The 21,602-nt window shown below is 39.2% G+C and overlaps 1 protein-coding gene across 4 annotated transcripts in view; it reads left to right on the top strand.

The window, feature by feature from the left end:
- Positions 1–20,262, top strand: part of LOC106080662 (tyrosine-protein kinase Fer) — a 247,419-nt gene extending 227,157 nt beyond the window's left edge. For 3 of the 4 annotated variants that reach the window (XM_013242104.2, XM_013242103.2, XM_013242105.2), the window contains 6 exons: positions 13,158–13,532; positions 13,592–13,805; positions 13,871–13,957; positions 17,694–17,822; positions 17,889–18,071; positions 19,945–20,262. In XM_013242104.2, coding sequence (XP_013097558.2) covers positions 13,158–13,532; positions 13,592–13,805; positions 13,871–13,957; positions 17,694–17,822; positions 17,889–18,071; positions 19,945–20,096 — 1,140 coding nt within the window. In that variant the 3' untranslated portion in view covers positions 20,097–20,262. Of the gene's footprint in view, positions 1–5,237; positions 5,730–13,157; positions 13,533–13,591; positions 13,806–13,870; positions 13,958–17,693; positions 17,823–17,888; positions 18,072–19,944 lie in introns of those variants that run through there. The other variant, XM_059364123.1, reaches the window with a different exon arrangement.
- Positions 20,263–21,602: the final 1,340 nt, after the last annotated feature.

The following is a 21,602-nucleotide window of genomic DNA, read 5'->3' as shown; positions in this document are numbered from 1 at the left end:
GTTAACATTTTGAACTCTAGATGTCGCAAGAGTAGTACGAATTGGAAGTAAGATTATTGGCTTAAGAACTTTTAAGTTATAGAGCTTCTTTTTTATCGTTGTGAGCATGAATACATTTATGTTGAGTTTTATTTCATGTATGAAAACATTTTTTCGCTAATTTTTATAAAATCGTTGTTGTTATTTTTGCATGCATTTTTTTACTGATATTTTGACTTGAATTTACATGAAATTTGATTGTTATACAGAAAATTATATATTTTTTTCTCCCAATCTATAAACTGTTCGTTTGGGTAGCTTTAAGTTGGGGCGTTTCCATAGGTTGCTTGACCCCCAATTCGTAATACCACACAAAATTTCGCTTGGCCGTTGTATCCATCTATAAAATCGAACTTTTTTGAAATTAAAGTAAAGTTTCTGGCAAATTAGGAAACATGATGTATCTACTCTTTTTTGGTGTTTAATATGACTAGCTAATCTGGCAACACATCGGCACTTGCTGCCATTTGACTTTTATATCTAACTCATATTGGCGGGGCATTTTACATTCAAGGTGCAAGGGAGGTTCTGGTCAATTGGGAAACAAACGATCGGATCTTGCATCTTGGGTGGGCATTTCACACTCAATGTCACCACATTATATATTCAAGGTGCAAGGGAGGTTCTGGTCAATTGGAAAACAAACGATCGGATCTTGCATCTTGGGTGGGCATTTTACATTCAATGTCACCACCAATTCAGTATTCTACTGTCAAAAGTTAAACTTATTTCCATTTGGGCAAAGCTTTTCTAAATACCCTTTACTTTGGAAAAGGTTTCTAAAAAGGCCCTTGCTTTGGAAAAGTGTACTAGAAGGATTATTTCCTTGACGAAAGGGTACTAAAAGGACTTTTTCCTTTTAGAAGGATACTAAAGCGGCCCTTTCATTTATGAAATGGTACTAAAACAACATTTTCCCTAGAAACAGTACTAAAACTACACTTTCCTTACCGAAAGTTCCTTACGGAAAGGGTACAGAAACTACCCTTTCTTTACAAAAAGGGTGCAGAAACTACCCTTTCTTTACAAAAAGGGTACAGAAATTACCCTTTCCTTATATAGCGGGTGCAGAAACTATACTTTTCCTTGGTAAAGAGTACAGAAACTATGCTTTTTCTCAGGAGAGGATACAAAAGCTACCCTTTTCCTTGGGAAAGCGTACAAAAAAGGTACTTAAGCTACCCTTTTCCTTTGAAGAGGGAACAAGCACAACAATTTTCTTATGAAAAGGGTACAATAGGCTATACATTACCTAGAGAAAGGAAAAAAAAAACTACAATTTGCCTAAGAAATTTATACAGAAACTACACTTTTCCTACAGACAGGATACAAAAACTACACTTTCCTTTGTGAAAGGGTACCAAAACTACCCATTGCTTGGGAATGGGTACTAAAACTACCCTTTACTTTGGGAACGGATACTAAAACTACCTTTTTCGTTAGAATTGGGTAATAAAACTGCCCTTTCCTTTGGAAAGTGTACTAAATCTACTCTTTGCTCGGGAAAGTGTTTGGGAAAGTGTACTAAATCTACTCTTTCCTTGGGGAAAGGGTACTAAAACTACTCTTTGCTTTGGGGAAGTGTACTAAAGCTACCCTTTCCTTTGTTAAAGGGTACTAAAACTACTTTTTCCATTGGGAAACAGTACTAAAACATTGGGAAAGAGTACTAAAACTACCCTTTCCTTGGGAAAAGAGTACTAAAACTACCCTTTCCTTGGGAAAAGGGTACTAAAACTACCCTTTGCCTTCTGAAAGGGTTCTAAAACTACCCTTTGCTTTGGGAAAGGGTATTAAAACTACCGTTTCCTTTGGGAAATGGTACTAAAACTACCCTTTCCTTTGGGAAAGTGTACTGAAACTTTCCTTTCCTTTAGGAAAGAGCACTTAATCTTTTTTTATTTCAGGAAAGGGTTCTAAAACTAACCTTTCCTTTGGGAAAGGGTATTTAAACTACCCTTTCCTTTGGGAAAGTTTTTTAAAACTACATTTTCCTTTGTGAATATGTACTAAAACTACCCATTGCATTAGGAAGGGTATTAAAACTACCCTTTCCTTTGGGAACGGATACTAGAACTACCCTTTTCGTTAGAATTGGGCAATAAAACTGGCCTTTCCTTTGGAAAGGGTATTAAAACTACCCTTTCCTTTGGGAATGGGTACTAAAATTACCCTTTCTTTTGGGAAAGTGTACTAAATCATCCCTTTCCTTTAGAAAAGGGTTCTAAAACCTCTCTTTGCTTTGAGAAAGGTTTCTAAAACTACGCTTTCCTTTGGGAAAGTTTAATAAAACTACCCTTTCCTTTGGGAAAGTGTACTAAAACTACCCTTTCCTTTGGGAAAGTGTACCAATTCTACCCTTTCTCTTGGGAAAGGATACTAAAACTTCCCTTTGCTTTGGGAAAGGGTACTAAAACGTCCCTTTCCTTTGGGAAAGTATGCTAAATCTACTCTTTCCTTGGGAAAAGGGTACTAAAACTACTCTTTGCTTTGGGGAAGGGTACTAAAGCTACCCTTTCCTTTGTTAAAGGATACTAAACTACTTTTTCCATTGGGAAACAGTACTAAAACATTGGGAAAGAGTACTAAAAATTCCCTTTCCTTGGGGAAAGGGTACTAAAACTACCCTTTGCCTTCTGAAAGGGTTCTAAAACTAACCTTTGCTTTGGGAAAGGGTACTAAAAAAAACCTTTTGTTTGGCAAAAAGGTAGCAAAACTACCCTTTTCTTTGGGAAAAGGTACTAAAACTACTCTTTTCTTTGGGAAAGGGTACTGAAACTACCCTTTCCTTTGGGATAGGGTACTAAAACTACCCTTTTCTTTTTGAAAGTGTACTAAAGCTACCGCTCCCTATGGGAAAACGGTACTAAATCTACAGTTTTCTTTGGAAAGGGATATTGAATCTGCCCTATCCTTTGGGAAAGGGTACTAAAACTACAGTTTTCTTTGGGAAGGGATTCTGAAACTACCCTATCCTTTGGGAAGGGGTACAAAAACTACCCTTTCCTTTGAGAAATGGTATTGAAACTACTTTTTCCTTTGGGAAAAATTACTTAAACTACCCTTTCCTTAGGTACTTAACTACTCTTTCCTTTGACCTGTACATTTATTGCTATTACGCGCACAGATTTAATTGAGTCAGGAAATGGTTCTGAGTAAAAATGTGCACGTGAGTTGTCGTTTCATGCGCGAATCTCATGTGCTTGACATGATTCGCGAGCAAAATCCCAACACAATCAAGTCATCATGCGTTGCTGTGAATGAATAAAATGTATTGAGCGTAAGCGTTTGTGGGAGCTCACGGCACCAATCGTAACTCCTTAGAGTAATTAGCATAAATTCACACTGCTTTGCACATTTGGTCCGTCACTCAGTTTCCAATACCTCGAAATATTGGTAGAAGACCACTTAAAGTATATATCGATGGCTTAACATAAAAAAGGCCTTACTAAATTTTTTGTTCCTTTACAAGAGAAGGCAAAAACTTGACATTGCTATTTTTTTTTTTTTTTTTTTTTAATCGTTTTAACTCTGTTATTTGCAATATAACCGTTTGAAATTTTCCAGAATAAACTAAAAGCATTTACATCTTATGTTTCTTTACAGGAGAAGAAAAACATGACTTAGGTTTTATTTTGAGGGAAGGAACATTTGACATTTGTCTTTCAGATTTAACAAAAAACTGAGTTATGCCCTTTTTTATGTTAAGGCATCGATATATTATTGATCGTCATAGCCTTTTTGTTTGGTCATTCTAGCCATGTCCGTTCGTCTGCCGAAAGAACGCTTTTAAGTATGGTTCGAAACTTGATACATACTACCTAATCTCCTGATTATGCTTTTTCAGCCTATAGAGGGCGCAATTTCTATCCGATTTTGCTAGTATTTTGCACGATTACTTCTCCTATGTTTTTAATCGGTCGGTCCTTTCTTATACAAACTTATAATAAATCAATGGGATTTGTTGTTTATACCTCCCATTATCTTTTTGAGCAAAAACATGAAATATGCAATACATGTTGAATGGTAAAGGGTGATTTTTTTGAGGTTAGGATTTTCATGCATTAGTATTTGACAGATCACGTGGGATTTCAGACATGGTGTCAAAGAGAAAGATGCTTAGTATGCTTTGACATTTCATCATGAATAGACTTGCTAACGAGCAACGCTTGCAAATCATTGAATTTTATTACCAAAATCAGTGTTCGGTTCGAAATTTGTTCAAATTTTGACAAATTTTGTTCAGCGATAAGGCTCATTTCTGGTTGAATGGCTACGTAAATAAGCAAAATTGCCGCATTTGGAGTGAAGAGCAACCAGAAGCCGTTCAAGAACTGCCCATGCATCCCGAAAAATGCACTGTTTGGTGTGGTTTGTACGCTGGTGGAATCATTGGACCGTATTTTTTCAAAGATGCTGTTGGACGCAACGTTACGGTGAATGAACACATTTCGAACCGAACACTGATTTTGGTAATAAAATTCAATGATTTGCAAGGGTTTTTTTTGCATATTACATTTTAAGCTGTTTTTTTTCTTAGATTGACATCACTTTTTCCTCTTTTCTGTTTTTGCTGTGTTTTTTTTTTTCATTTTATTTTGACTTTCTCTTTCATGAGATTTGCTAATCCAAATATTCGAAAATGCCATAAAAATATTGAATCACTCTCGCGAATCTGTTCACACACGTTGATGTGTGTGACGCACCTAAACAATTTCACAGTAGGTAGTTGGCAGAAAAGAAAATCGGGCATAAGGAATCGATCGAGTAATTGATGCCTTGCCAAGAAAATGGACAGGGAATCGTCAAAGTACTACACTCTGCAACGAATACAAAAACTAAACAATTTCAATGGATGACCTTAAAGAAGTAAACATCAGAAGAGAAATCCCGTAAAAGTTTTTTTCAGACTATTTTCGAAATTAAAAATGTTACAAGTTCAACAGGAAACAGCAAAATTCGCAGGTCAGACATAACAGAAATGCCGCAGAAATTTTAAGAGAAAACATGGTGGGCTCTCTTCTTGCCAAACATTTTCAATTTTACTTTAATTTGTGCGCTCATTTGATGCGATTGCCGCCACAAAGCGTGTGCTGTTTTTTGTTTTTGTGCTACTTAATAATTTTTTATTTGATTTTTCGAAATAAAACCAAAAGGAAAATTTTCAAAATTTTCTTCTTCCCCCCAAAAAAAACAGTTGTTTGGCAGCGTTGCCTGTCGAATGTTGTTTTGAGTCAAACAAAAATCGGACGTTGTGCGCTAAGAAGTAAACCTCGTAAAGATTTAAATCTAAAAAATATTTACCGCACATATTAAAATGTGAATACTTTGAAAAAGAAAAGAAAATATTATACAATTGCAAAAGTATTGTGGTCTGGTGAATTAAAAAAAAAAAATCTCCTTTGCATTTCTAAGCAATCATGCATTTATTTTGGATGGTGACCATGTGAAATGGCCTATATATGCCAATAACGAGAGAAAAAACAGTCTGCCATAAATCAATCAACGCCAAATTAACACAAGAAAGGAAAAGGAATAGCGTCGTCATGAGTAGTACTTCCGGCCAAAGTTCGTATAGCGATTCCGCTGGTAACTTTTCTTTGATTTTCTTTCGTAATTGTCACAAATTGAATGGCCCTCCAAAACCACCGGCACGCAAAAAGAGACCCAAATCCTTGATGTTAATGAATGTAAGTGGAAATTGTGAATATCTCATAAATTGTAGCAATTTACAAGATTTTCTCCCTTGAGTGCGTCAGATCACTGATGGTGTCGATGATTATTGTAAAAAAAGCCAATATTCGAATCATTCATTATTTAACAGCCCACACGCTTTCTTTGTTTGTTTGTATTTATTTTTGTCTAGAGATAATCAGTGAATAAAATTTATATACTTGAAAATTACTGTAAACAATTACTTGTTTCTTGGTTAATTTTGGAACATGAGAGCACATTTTATTGTTATTGTGGGAGAGAAAAAATGTAGATGAGATCATTTGGATCCATAAATTACGATTTAATATGTAAAAGAAATACTCCAGTTTTTGGCCTTTGCCACATGATTTTCAATTGAATAATATTGGGTTGCCCAAAAAGTAATTGCGGATTTTTCATATAGTCGGCGTTGACAAATTTTTTCACAGCTTATGACTCTGTAATTGCATTCTTTCTTCTATCAGTTATCAGCTGTTACTTTTAGCTTGCTTTAGAAAAAAAGTGTAAAAAAAGTATATTTGATTAAAGTTCATTCTAAGTTTTATTAAAAATGCATTTACTTTCTTTTAAAAAATCCGCAATTACTTTTTGGGCAACCAATAAATCTCATAAGAAGTGTGCTTCGACTTTAAATAAAATTAATTAAGCGAAATTTTTCATGCCACCTTATGGTACCCCAAAAACATGAAATTGGCATAATATTCTGGGGTCAAATAACCTGGGGGGACGCCCCATCCCAAAATCTTCCGAACGGACATAGTTACCAATTAGCACAATATGGGTATCAAATGAAAGGTATTTAAGAGTAGAATACGAACTTGGCATTAGAATGTCACCCTTAGTTTCGGGGGTACCCCACCTCCCAAAAACACCACCCAACAGGACACTTTTATCGCTTTAGCCATATGGGTATCAAATAAAAGACATTTAAAAGTAGAATACAAATCTGAGATACAAATTTATTCCTTGGTGTCTGAGGGGCCTCTCCACCCCCCAAAACCCCTCAGCAGGGCATATTTACCGATTGGTGCAAAATGGTTGCCAAGGGAAACGTATATAAAAGTAGAGTTAAAAGTTGATATAAACCCCTCCATAGGCTATATTTACCGATTAGGACAATATGGGTATCAAATGAAAGGAGGGGTGTGGAAGATGAGTACACATCTGTTATAAGAATTAGGTCCAAGGTGTTTGCGGGGCCTCCCCAACCCCAAAAACCCTCAAAACGGACATGAATGTCCAACGTCACAAAATGGGTATCAAATGAAAGGTATTTAAGAGTAGATTACGAACTTGGCATTAAAATGTCACACAAAGTGTCGTGGGGTCCCCACCCATAAAAACACCACCCAACAGTACACTTTTACCGATTTGGGCAATATGGGTATCCTGAGTATTCCTTAGTGTATGAGAGCCCTCCCTACACCCCATAACCTTCCAAAAGAACATATTTACCGATTGAGACAATATGGATATCAAATGAAAGGTAATTAAAAGTGGTAACACCAGAACTACTGCTACAATAGCATCAAAATTAAAAAAACAAACTAATGCTCAGTTGACATTGTTTGCTTTATTCAGCAAACTTTTTTTATAAGTGAAGTTCGATCGGGATAATATGGAAATTAAAAGAAAGGTCTATGACAGTAGAGTTCGAATGAATATCCGGGTGATATAAGGATTTAAGTATCTGGGTCACGTCCTGCCCTTCAGCAGAACATATATATCGCGACAATAAAGGATTCAAATAAATTGTCCTTTGGGTCCTAGAGTCGGGAGGACCGCCCCACCCTACATACCCCTCAAACTGGACATTTTTGTGGACTTTGGCAAAAAGGGGCTCAAATGTGATATCTGTTTTATGGTCAAGTGTTTTAGGGACGCCTAAACTCAAAACCTCCCCCTAAACCATAGATTTATACCGACTATAGCAATATATAGCTCAAATGTTGCTTTTGGGAGTAGATTATGAATCCGATATCAACTTTCAGGGCAAAGGGTTTGGCTACTCCAATCTAACAACAAAACCATGAGAATGAAGTTGATTAAACAACCAAACTTTATTGGGCGGACACTCCCTTTACCTTATTTTCAAAAACGTTAGATCTCGGAGAGGTGGAGAGGTGATTTAAGCGAAATTGGATTTATTTATAATAACCCTTTGTTTAACCTTTATTAGGGTGGGATATCTAGGAGGGGACGCCCCACCTTTCAACCCATCTAAAGGAATCTGATGTATAGGAGTCCGCCTCACCGCCAAAAATGTCGCCATACCGAACATTTTTACGCACCATAGCAATATAAGGCTCAAATGAAAGCAGGGTTTGAAGTGGCTGACTTTAAAACAGAGTAGGTAGCAAAGCAAAAATAATTTTGCTTTACATTGAAAAATGTTCAAGCAATTCAAACCCTGATAGAAAGGTATTTGGGAGTAGAGCACCAATATTATATCCACATTGGGGTGAAATATCTGAAAGACCTGACCGTGCCAGTATAGCATTCAGCTAAAATAAGAGAGTGAAAGAAGGCGCAGAGGAGTGGCCCCTGTCCAGCTAGTATTAAAAAAAATAATGATAAAATTAAAAAAAATGAAAAACAAGTAAAAGCGTGCTAAGTTCGGCCGGGCCGAATCTTATATACCCTCCACCATGGATCGCATTTGTCGAGTTCTTTTCCCGGCATCTCTTCTTAGGCAAAAAAGGATATAAGAAAAGAGTTGCTCTGCTATTAAAACGATATCAAGATATGGTCCGGTTCGGACCACAATTAAATTATATGTTAGAGACCTGTGTAAAATTTCAGCCAATTCGTATAAGAATTGCGCCCATTGGGGCTCACGAAGTAAAATAGAGAGAACGATTTATATGGGATCTGTATCGGGCTATAGACCGATTCAGACCATAATAAACACGTTTCAGGCATACCGGATAATAATTGCGACCTCTAGGGGTCAAGAAGTCAAGATCCCAGATCGGTTTATATGGCAGCTATATCAGGTTATGAACCGATTTGAACCTTATTTGACACAGTTGTTGAAAGTAAAAATAAAATACGTCATGCAAAATTTCAGCCAAATCGGATAGGAATTGCGCCCTCTAAAAGCTCAAGAAATCAAATCCCCAGATCTGTTTATATGACAGCTATATCAGGTTATGGACCGATTTCAACTATACTTGGCACAGTTGTTGGATATCATAACGAAATACTTCGTGCAAAAATTCATTCAAATCGGATAAGAATTGTGCCCTCTAGAGGCTCAAGAAGTCAAGACCCAAGATCGATTTAAATGGCAGCTATATCAGGTTATGGACCGATTTGAACCATACTTGGCACAGTTGTTGGGTATCATAACAAAACACGTCGTGCGAAATTCCATTCCATTCGGATAAGAATTGCGCCCTCTAGAGGCTCAAGAAGTCAAACCCCAAGATCGGTTTATATGGCAGCTATATCAGGTTATGGACCGATTTGAACCATACTTGGCACAGTTGTTGGATATAATAACAAAACACGTCGTGCAAAATTTCATTTCAATCGGATAAGAATTGCGCACTCTAGAGGCTCAAGAAGTCAAGACCCAAGATCGGTTTATATGGCAGCTATATCAGGTTATGGACCGATTTGAACCATACTTGGCACAGTTGTTGGATATCATAACGAAATACTTCGTGCAAAATTCATTCAAATCGGATAAGAATTGTGCCCTCTAGAGGCTCAAGAAGTCAAGACCCAAGATCGATTTAAATGGCAGCTATATCAGGTTATGGACCGATTTGAACCATACTTGGCACAGTTGTTGGGTATCATAACAAAACACGTCGTGCGAAATTCCATTCCATTCGGATAAGAATTGCGCCCTCTAGAGGCTCAAGAAGTCAAACCCCAAGATCGGTTTATATGGCAGCTATATCAGGTTATGGACCGATTTGAACCATACTTGGCACAGTTGTTGGATATAATAACAAAACACGTCGTGCAAAATTTCATTTCAATCGGATAAGAATTGCGCACTCTAGAGGCTCAAGAAGTCAAGACCCAAGATCGGTTTATATGGCAGCTATATCAGGTTATGGACCGATTTGAACCATACTTGGCACAGTTGTTGGATATAATAACAAAACACGTCGTGCAAAATTTCATTTCAATCGGATAAGAATTGCGCACTCTAGAGGCTCAAGAAGTCAAGACCCAAGATCGGTTTATATGGCAGCTATATCAGGTTATGGACCGATTTGAACCATACTTGGCACAGTTGTTGGATATCATAACGAAATACTTCGTGCAAAAATTCATTCAAATCGGATAAGAATTGTGCCCTCTAGAGGCTCAAGAAGTCAAGACCCAAGATCGATTTAAATGGCAGCTATATCAGGTTATGGACCGATTTGAACCATACTTGGCACAGTTGTTGGGTATCATAACAAAACACGTCGTGCGAAATTCCATTCCATTCGGATAAGAATTGCGCCCTCTAGAGGCTCAAGAAGTCAAACCCCAAGATCGGTTTATATGGCAGCTATATCAGGTTATGGACCGATTTGAACCATACTTGGCACAGTTGTTGGATATAATAACAAAACACGTCGTGCAAAATTTCATTTCAATCGGATAAGAATTGCGCACTCTAGAGGCTCAAGAAGTCAAGACCCAAGATCGGTTTATATGGCAGCTATATCAGGTTATGGACCGATTTGAACCATACTTGGTTCATTCATTCATTCTGATCGGATAAGAATTGCGCACGCTAGAGGTTCAAGAAGTCAAGACCCAAGATCGGTTTATATGGCAGCTATATCAGGTTATGGACCGATTTGAACTATACTTGGCGCAGTTGTTGGATATCATAACAAAACACGTCGTGCAAAATTTCATTCCAATCGGATAAGAATTGCGCACTCTAGAGGCTCAAGAAGTCAAGACCCAAGATCGGTTTATATGGCAGCTATATCAAAACATGGATCGATATGGCCCATTTACAATACCAACCGACCTACACTAATAAGAAGTATTTGTGCAAAATTCCAAGCGGCTAGCTTTACTCCTTCGGAAGTTAGCGTGCTTTCGACAGACAGACGGACGGACAGACAGACGGACGGACATGGCTAGATCGACATAAAATGTCACGACGATCAAGAATATATATACTTTATGGGGTCTCAGACGAATATTTCGAGTAGTTACAAACAGAATGACGAAATTAGTATACCCCCCATCTTATGGTGGAAGGTATAAAAATAAATTTTATAAAATAGTTCAGTTGTTATTAATTCAAGCTCGAGGTCCCTTTATTTTTTTTCAGTTTTAATACCCTATACCACTACTGTGGCACAGTAAGTAAAAGCTTTTGGCCATTCGTGAAAAGAGTAAAGGGTAGTTCTTCATCTATTCCAACCCTTGTTGAGGACGATCAAACATTCACTGACCCGGTTGATAAGGCTAACCTGTTGGCTGATATATTTCCACGGAACTCTTCCCTGCCGGATAGCATCAACCACTCCCCTCAATCGAAAATGTATCTGGCATCATGCCCCAAATATTTTTTCAAACTCGTGGAGTTAAAAGGGTTCTTGAAAATCTAGACGTAAATAAATCCCCGGGCCCGGAGGACATATCAACACTTCTCTTACGCAAGTGTTCTTCGACGCTCGCTCGTCCATTACGCAACCTTTTCAATTTTGCCTACCGTACGGGAGTCTTCCCGGCGCGTTGGAAGGTTGCGAATGTTCAGCCAATACCCAAGAAGGGTGTGGCAAGCAACCCTGCGAATTATCGGCCAATTGCGATATGCTCCGCTCTCTCTAAGGTCATAGAGAGCATGGTTAATAACCATCTTGTGAGGTATTTAGAGCCTAATGGCCTTCTTAGGGACCAACAGTATGGGTTCCGGCACTTCTATCGGAACGTTGGAGTCGCTCAATCCACCAGTTTGGTGAGAGTAAGGTTGTGGCTCTGGATATCTCCAAAGCATTTGATAGGGTCTTGCACGGTGCACTACTATCAAAGCTTGTCGCATTTGGTGTCGGTAATCGCTTCGTTCGATTTATTTCGAGCTTTCGCAGAGATCGCACTATACGAGTCGTTATAGATGAGTTCTCATCCAATGAGCACAAATTGACCGCAGGTGTACCCCAGGGCTCTGTTCTTTCTCCTTCTCTTTTTCTAATTTTCATCAACGATGGGTCAGACATCGAATCCGATCTTCTCATTTGCGGATCACAGTAAACTCTGTCATTCGTACTCATTCGACCATAGGCCAAGTCTTCGAGAGATTAAGGACAAGAGGGGGGTTAGGGACGGCCATTTCTGGGTGGGGTCGAATGAATCGAGTAGATTTTAATGCCCGAAAGACTCAGTGCTGCTTGTTGTCACACAAACGATTCGCTGACCCATTACGATCATCTTTGTCAATCAACGGTATAGATGTTGAGCAATCAGAAGCTCTTGATGTTCTGGGCATGAAAATACAAAGTAATGGGTCGTTGGGCTGAACATGTATTCGAAGTGTCGAAAGAAGCATTCAAGTGTTTAGGCTTCCTTAAACGGTGTAAGAATTACTTCACTCCGTCTGATCTTCTTCACATCTACACCACTTTCATAAGGCCGAAAATGGAGTACAACTCAAATGTATGGGCTGGAGCATCAAAATCATCCCTGGAGCTACTGGATCGTGTACAGAGGAGAGCGATGGCGATGATTGGGGACAGAAAGGGATCCAACTCTATTGCCTCCCTTCATCATCGTCGCAATGTGGATTGTTTGGCGCTGTTCTATCGGTACTTTCAAGGTGTGTGTTCGTCTGATATTCGTCTTCTTATTCCTGATGTAAGGATGTATGGCAGGGATACTAGACATTCCAAGAACTCACACCCGTTTGTAATTGATTGGCCAGCGGACCGCACAATGCATTTTAGAGAGAATTCCTATTTCGCCCAAATCGTTCATATGTGGAATCGAGTTCCGACTAATGTTTTTCCCACCCACTTTGGCAAAGATTTAAGACAAATGTCAATAAGCACGACATCCAAAAAAGTCTCCGGTATTCCTTACACGCAAAATCATAGATAAAATATACGTTGATTAAATCCTATTATTAACGTATGAAAACATTTTTCACAAAGGGTTTGATCACCTAAATTTCAGTTACTGGATTGTAAAACAAAAGCTAAATGACAAAATAAATGAAAAAAAATTAATAATTTAAGTTTTTCTTTTATTTTTCGTATTATAAACTATGCATGTTTTAAATGTTTGTTTATATTATGTTTTAAAATTTTTAGACATAAGTGTTTAGCAATAATTTCAATCCCAGCTTATTTGATGTTGCCGCAACTAATCCTTGTACCCCCAAAACCATCAACTATTCTAAGGGCTCCTTGTTTTCTCTCACCTTCTTTCCAACATAGGTCTCTTTGTCCACCAATCGTCCCCTGTATGAAGAGGAATGGTTTCATGGTGTCTTGCCTCGTGAAGAGGTTGTCCGTCTACTCAACAATGAAGGTGACTTTTTGGTACGTGAGACCATACGCAACGAAGAGAGTCAAATTGTTTTAAGTGTCTGCTGGAATGGACACAAACATTTCATAGTGCAAACCACTGTAGATGGTCATTTCCGTTTCGAAGGTCCACCCTTTCCCAGTATACAGGAATTGATATTGCATCAATATCGCTCGGAATTGCCAGTCACAGTGAAATCGGGTGCTATACTAAGAACACCGATTTGCAGAGAAATATGGGAGCTGAGCAATGATGATGTGGTGCTGTGCGAAAAGATAGGAAGGGTAAGACATCTTTATAATGCCTAAAGATTGGTCTTTTAATTCTATTATTCCTTTGCCAGGGTAACTTTGGTGATGTCTATAAGGCCAAATTGAAATCCACCAAATTAGATGTTGCCGTTAAGACTTGTCGCATGACTCTGCCCGATGAACAGAAACGTAAATTCTTACAAGAGGGTCGTATCCTTAAGCAATATGATCATCCCAATATTGTCAAACTCATTGGCATTTGTGTTCAGAAACAACCCATAATGATTGTCATGGAATTGGTGCCAGGTAAGTGGCATTAGCTGGACTATTACATCTGGGATAGTAGTTTAAATTTTGTTTGTATTTTGTAGGAGGTTCATTGCTGAATTATCTACGCAAAAATTCAAATAATTTAACAACGCGACAACAAATGGGAATGTGTCGTGATGCGGCTGCTGGTAAGTACAATACGTATGTAGTATACCTACTCCATTTTTTCGAGAGGAAAGTCTAAGTGAGGAGTCAGGTGGCACTGGCTCTTAATTAAATACTGAGTGCCAATGATACTCAAGATGACAAGGCGACTTATTGGTGTCTTCAAATAACCAATGGCCAACATCAGCATCTGTTCCCAGATTAGGGACAGCTGGAGGCGAGCGTCGGATCTTGGAGCAAGCGACTCGCCACAACGAGGGCTAAATGTCCAATCCCACAAAAACCATGCGGTTGGGGCGCTGGGCCAATAACTCGCCCCCGAAAAGCTATGAGGAACAAAGGAATAGTAAAAACGAACCCCCACCCCCAACGTAGACGGCCCACGCAAATGAAAAAAGGACCATGATTTGCGGATCTGCACCTGGAATGTCCGCACTCTTTATAGAGAAGGTGCAGTATACGCGCTGGCGGATGTATTAGAGAAGTACAAAACAGACATAACCGCCTTACATGAGGTGCGATGGACTGGTAATGGCGTCACTACAACACCAAACGGTGACGAATTATACTACAGCTGCCATAACACGAGGCATGAATTTGGCTGTGGATTTGTGGTTAGTCGGAGACTGAAACACCTTGCCTCCAGCTTAAATCCAATGGATGAGAGGCTAGCCACAATCCGCATAAAAGCCAAATTCTTCACCATCAACCTTATTTGTGCCCATACCCCGACGGAAGAAAAGGACGAGCAGACCAAGGATATTTTCTACGAGCGCCTAGAGAGAGAATATGACCGCTGCCCCACCCATGATATTAAAATCGTTTTGGGAGATTTTAATGCGAAGATAGGGAAAGAAGACATCTTTGGTCCAACAGTTGGAAAGTGTCGCCTGCACGAGATAACGTCCAGTAATGGGTTGAAGCTGATAGATTTCGCCGCGGCAAAAAACATGGTAGTTAGTAGCACCAGATTTCAACATAAAAATATTCACAAAGCCACATGGCTGTCACCCGATCAAAACACTAGGAAACAAATTGATCACGTTGTAATAGATGGAAGGCATACATCCAGCGTGGATCCGTGGAGCGAATATAGATTCGAATCATTACCTTGTTGCATCAAAGGTTCGCACCCGTTTGAACATGGCAAGGAAAGTACGATCTGACACTGCATGGAAGCTGGACATTGAAAAGCTGCAAACACAACAAATGGTAGCGGCATACTCCACTCGACTGACCCAACTGCTTGATGAAAGCACTCCTTGTTCCGATGATATAATGGCGCAGTGGCAAACTATTCCCCACTCCATGGAAAATGCCGCAAAATCCGTACTTGGGTACCGGAAGCCTCCTCCAAGAAACCCGTGGTACGACTAAGAGTGTCGAGATGCTACTGAAGCCAAGAATGCGGCATATAGTGCAACCCTGCAATCGGTAGCAACGCGCCAGATAAAGGAGAGGTATCGGGAGAAAAGGAGAGAGGAGAAACGTCTATTTCGCAGAAGTAAAAAAGAAAAGTGAAAGACGTGAGTGTGAGCGAATGGAGATGTACAGGAGTCAAAATGAAGTCCGGAAATTCTACCAAAGAATTAAACATCAAACCGATGGCTTTGGTGCAGGCACATCCTCCTGCAGAGACAAAGAAGGAAATCTTGTTACTGACACAGATAACATGCTGAGGATATGGAAAGAACATTTTACTTAACTGCTAGTGTCCGACGTTGGCGGCGAAGAGGATATCGCAGTACCAATCCCTGATGATGGTATAGAATGTTTACCTCCTAGTCAGAATGAGGTCCAAGTAGCAGTGACCCTACTGACGAGAACAACAAGGCATCGGGAGCCGACAGGTTACCAGCTTAACTATTTAAAACAGAAAGCGACACGCTGATAAGGTGTATGCATCAGCTTATCTGCGTAATCTGGGTAGAAGAACGCATACCTGAGGATTGGAACCTCTGCATACTAAGTCCCGTACACGAGAAAGGAGACAAGACGGAATGTGCCAACAACGGAGGAATAAGTCTCCTCCCCATCGCATACAAGATACTCTTGAGCGTACTGTGTGAAAGGTTAAAACCCAAAGTCAAGGAGATAATTGGGACCTATCAATGCCGCTTTAGACCTGGTAAATCTCTCTAGACCAGATATTCACACTGCGTTAAATCCTGGAAAAGACCCGAGAAGTACAAATCAACACCTACCATCTCTTTGTTGACTACAAAGCCGCTTTCGATACCCCTTTAGTTCAAAGATATTTCAAGCCATGTCTGAGTTTGATATCCCTGCAAAATTAATAAGACTCTGCAGGATGGCACTTGCTGATACACGTTCCCCAGTAAGAATAGGCAAGAAACTCTCGGAACAATTCAATACCAAACGAGGTTTCAGGCAAGGAGATAGCCTATTGTGTGATCTCTTTAATATCCTGAGATGCAGATGTGAATAGATATGAAACACTAATCACAAGAGAACACATGCTACACGCCTATGCTGTCGACATCGACATCATAGGTCAGGCACCGGAAATAGTAACTGCAGCCTTTGAAAGAATCGAAAGAGAGTCAGTAAAAAGGAGTCTGTTAGTAAATAGAGATAGGACGAAATGGATGGTCTCAACTCCCAAAACGCCTTGTACCACCGAGCAGACGAAGAAAATGGAGAAAGTTGGGAACCACAACTTTGAGATAGTCAGCAACTTTATCTACCTCAGCACCGCCGTAACCGAAACGAATGTCACCAGTTTTGAGATAAAGCAAAGAAGCATCTGGCTCCAGATGCTACTTTGGACTAAGTAAGCAGTTTAGAAACAAGGGCACCTCTCGACACACGAAGACACTGATACTACCCGTGTTGTTATATGGTTCTGAAGCATGGGTACTTGTGAAAGCAGATGAGGCAGTGCTTGGAGTATTTGAGAGAAAGATTCTTCGTAAAATATATGGACCAGTTTGCGTTAATGGAGAATATAGGCGACGTATGAACCACGAGCTGTATGACGACGAAATCATAGTTACATTTATTTTTGAAAGAAAGGCTGCGTTGGCTAGGTCATGTTGTCAGAATGTACGAAGAAGCTCCAGCAAAGAAGTCTATACACGCAAACCTGGAAGACCAAAAGCCCGATGGAATGATCAAGTGGTGGGAGACACCTCGAAACTTGGTGTCAGAGATTTTAGAATGAGTGCAGAAGATCGAGGCGCTTGGAACGCTATTCTACGTTCGGCTTGTGAAACAAATGTTCTATCATAGCCAATTAAATGGAAATGGAATACCTTCTCCGTGTGGAAAAACAGGGTCGAGAAAACAATCGAAATTGAAATGAGCCAAATCTTATATACCCTTGATAACGACGGCCGGCGAATCCAAATATATAGAAAATCCAAATATATAGCAAATTTTTGCTAATTTTTGTGCTTCTCAAAGGGTTTTGGCTCCCCCACACAAATGGGCTGATGAAACTATTGGATATAGTGGAGTTAAATAAAATCTATAATCAAATTATCCAGAGTGGTGGGTATCCCCAATACGTTCTACATCTTGTTTCTTTTTTACACTTCCTATCATTGAGGTATTACAATGAGCCAAAACGGGTTTCCTACCTTAACCATATAGTGGAAGCGTATATAAGACTTGGCCCAATTTAGATTTTCACCCATGTACTAAGTTTTGAATTCAGCGCGATAAACGGTTTCTTAGTGTGAAAAGTTTTATAATTATTTTAAATTTTAAAATTTTAATTTCAATTATCTTTTTCAGGCATGCGTTATTTGGAGTCCAAAAATTGTATACATCGCGATTTGGCGGCCCGTAATTGTCTTGTCGATCTGGAATGTTCGGTGAAAATTTCCGATTTTGGAATGTCCCGAGAAGAGGAAGAATACATTGGTAAGATCGCAACAAAGAAACTCATACCGAGGTTTTATAATTCTAATAAATGTTAATTTCTTCCAGTATCCGATGGTATGAAACAAATTCCAGTCAAATGGACTGCACCGGAAGCTTTAAATTTTGGCAAATATACATCACTGTGTGATGTCTGGTCATATGGTATATTGATGTGGGAAATATTCTCGAAAGGTGATACACCATACTCGGGCATGACAAACTCCAAGGCCAGGGAGAAAATTGATGGAGGTAAAAAAGTGAAAGAATAACGAATTTTTAGCATTAAAATGTTGACACAAAAAAATTTACAAACAGAAAATCATCAAAGTGTATTGATAAATTGTGTATACAAAAAAATGTTAAACAAGTAAAAGCGTGCTAAGTTCGGCCGGTGTGAATCTTGAGAACCAACCACCAAGGATTCTGCTAGAAAATTATAGAAAATAAATTTAGTTGAAGGGCATAATTTTATTCTAAAGGGTGATTTTTTTGAGGTTAGGATTTTCATGCATTAGTATTTGACAGATCACGTGGGATTTCAGACATGGTGTCAAAGAGAAAGATGCTCAGTATGCTTTGACATTTCATCATGAATAGACTTACTAACGAGCAACGCTTGCAAATCATTGAATTTTATTACCAAAATCAGTGTTCGGTTCGAAATGTGTTCATTCACCGTAACGTTGCGTCCAACAGCATCTTTGAAAAAATACGGTCCAATGATTCCACCAGCGTACAAACCACACCAAACAGTGCATTTTTCGGGATGCATGGGCAGTTCTTGAACGGCTTCTGGTTGCTCTTCACTCCAAATGCGGCAATTTTGCTTATTTACGTAGCCATTCAACCAGAAATGAGCCTCATCGCTGAACAAAATTTGTCAAAATTTGAACACATTTCGAACCGAACACTGATTTTGGTAATAAAATTCAATGATTTGCAGGCGTTGCTCGTTAGTAAGTCTATTCATGATGAAATGTCAAAGCATACTGAGCATCTTTCTCTTTGACACCATGTCTGAAATCCCACGTGATCTGTCAAATACTAATGCATGAAAATCCTAACCTCAAAAAAATCAACCTTTAGTATATATATTCTTGATAGTCATGACATTTAAAGTCGAACTAGCCATGTTCGACTTAAAATGTCACGACCGTAGCCATAGCTGCCATATAAACCGATCTTGGGTCTTAACTTCTTAAGCTCTAGAGGGCGCAATTCTCGTCGGACTTGACTGAAATTTTGGATGTGGAGTTCTGTTATGACTTCCAACATATGTGCTAAGTATGGTTCAAATTGGTTCATAACCTGGTATAGCTGCCATATAAACCGATCTTTTGTCTTGACTTCTTAAGCCTCTAGAGGGCGCAATTCTCGTCGGATTTGAATGTAGTTTTGCACGTGGTATTTTGGTATCACTTCCAACATTTGTGCGAGGTATGTTTCAAATATGTTCATAACCTGGTATAGGTGCCATATAAACCGATCATGGATCTTGACTTCTTGAGCCGCTAGGGGGCGGAATTCTCATCCGATTTGGTTAAAATTTAGCATGAGGTGTTTTGATATGACTTGCAAAAACTGTGATGAGTATGGCGCAAATCGGTACATAACCTGATATAGCTGCCATATAAACCGATCTGAGATCTTGACTTCTTGAGCCTCTAAAGAGAGCAATTCTCATCCGATTTAGCACACATTGTGTACAACGGCTTCTCCAATGGCCTTCAACATACGTGTGTAATATGGTCTGAATCGATTTATAGCTTGATACAGCTCCCATATAAACCGATCTCCCGAGTGGAATGAAATATTACACAATGACTTCTACAATGTTCAAAATTCAATTCATTTATGGTCCGAATCAGACTAGAACTTGATATAGCTCCAATAGCATAACAGTCCATATTCATTATTCTTTGTTTGCATAAAGAGAGATACTGCGCAAAGAACTCGACAAATACGATCCATGGTGGAGGGTATATAAAATTCGGCCCGGTCGAATTTAGCACGCTCTTACTTGTTTTTTCTACTTTCAATTTTTTTACAATCAAAAATTAATTATAATTCAAAGTTACTACAAATTTCTTATTTTTTAACTTCCCTTATTTTTTTTTTGTAGGTTATCGCATGCCCGCTCCCGATAATACCCCTCTAGAGATGTATCGCCTTATGTTGCAATGCTGGGCTGCCGAAGCCGAATCTCGTCCACATTTCGATGAAATTTACAATGTCGTCGATGCACTGATTTTACGTTTAGAAAATAGTCACTAAAGTTCATACACTCAGCCACCACAATGGATTACCATTAATAACAACTCCAAAAGAGAAGAAGAAGAATATATCTCTCTTGTAGCTCATCATCAGTTATAACCGTACCATGGAACTCAAGCATCTGAAAAAAACTACAGCCTACTTTAAAATTCTCATTCATGTTAAATTAGAAAAAAAAACACATAAAACATTACATTAGATGTAATTTAAATGTCATCATATACGGGTGGCTGATGAATATTGCTACATTAAGAAACTCAAATAATTTTTTTTCGGTGTATGGAATACATATTTCTTTTATTCATGTTAAAGCTCGTTCAATTTTATTAAATATAGTTTAATTTGTTTTAAAAATAATGGAATTTAAATGCCCCCCCTGCTCGTTGATGCATGTGCGGCATCTTAGCAAAAAGTTATTCATTACTGCTTGGAGAGTTGAGACAGGAATAGCCGCAATTGTTGCTCGAATGGATTGCTTTAGTTCATTCAAATTTGTTGGTTTTGCTTTGTAAACTTCCTGTTTGCAATGACCCCACAAGAAAAAGTCAGGTGCAGTAAGGTCAGGCGACCTGGGTGGCCAACGGAATGTGGAGTTTCTGGATATCAGTTTATTGGGAAATTTTCGTCGCAATTCTGTCATAACAGGTTGGGCTATGTGAGGACCTGCACCATCTTGCTGAAACCACACAGAGTTAAAAGAAATTCTCTTTCGGCGTAATTCTGGATAGAAAAACTCTCTCAACATGTTCAAGTAGCGGTCTCCAGTAACCGTAACGGGGTGACCGTTTTCTTCGAAGAAGTAGGGCCCGACAATGAAACGTGATGAAACTGCACACCACACTGTGACACGAAGTGGATGCAATTCCGTCTCATGGAGTGTCTGTGGGTTGGAAGCACTCCATATTCGACAATTTTGTTTGTTTATGTTGCCGTTCAAATCGAAATGGGCCTCGTCAGACATGAAAAGACAGTTCAACATGTTTCCATCCTCTTCCACCATTTGAAGCATCTTCTGGCAAAATTCCAAGCGAATCGGCAAGTCTGCAGCGTTCAGTTTGTTGGCCATTTGAATTTTATATGGGAATAAGTCCAAATCTTTGTGCATAATTGACTGTAATGACTGTCTGCTTATACCCATTTGAGCAGATAAGCTTCTTGTCGAAACTCTTGGATTGTGTTGTATCGCAGCAGCTACAGCAGCGATTGTTTCCTCCGTTCGAACTGAAGGGTTTCGATGGTAAGGTCTTCTGTTGACTGTCCCATGCTCGGCAAAATTGTTTACAAGTCTCATTATGGTCCATCTGCTCGGAGGATTGCCGCCAAACTCCAGTGCGTGATAGCGCCGCTATCACGCACTGGAGTCTGTAGTTTCGGTTCAAAGAGAGTATAGACGCACGTTTGGCGGCAATCCTCCGAGCAGATGGACCATAATGAGACTTGTAAACAATTTTGCCGAGCATGGGACAGTCAACAGAAGACCTTACCATCGAAACCCTTCAGTTCGAA

Source organism: Stomoxys calcitrans, chromosome 2, assembly GCF_963082655.1.
Source record: "Stomoxys calcitrans chromosome 2, idStoCalc2.1, whole genome shotgun sequence".
Classification (NCBI taxonomy): Eukaryota; Metazoa; Arthropoda; class Insecta; order Diptera; family Muscidae; genus Stomoxys; species Stomoxys calcitrans.
Note: the sequence above shows the minus strand (reverse complement) of the source record. Positions and strands in the feature narration are given on the sequence as shown.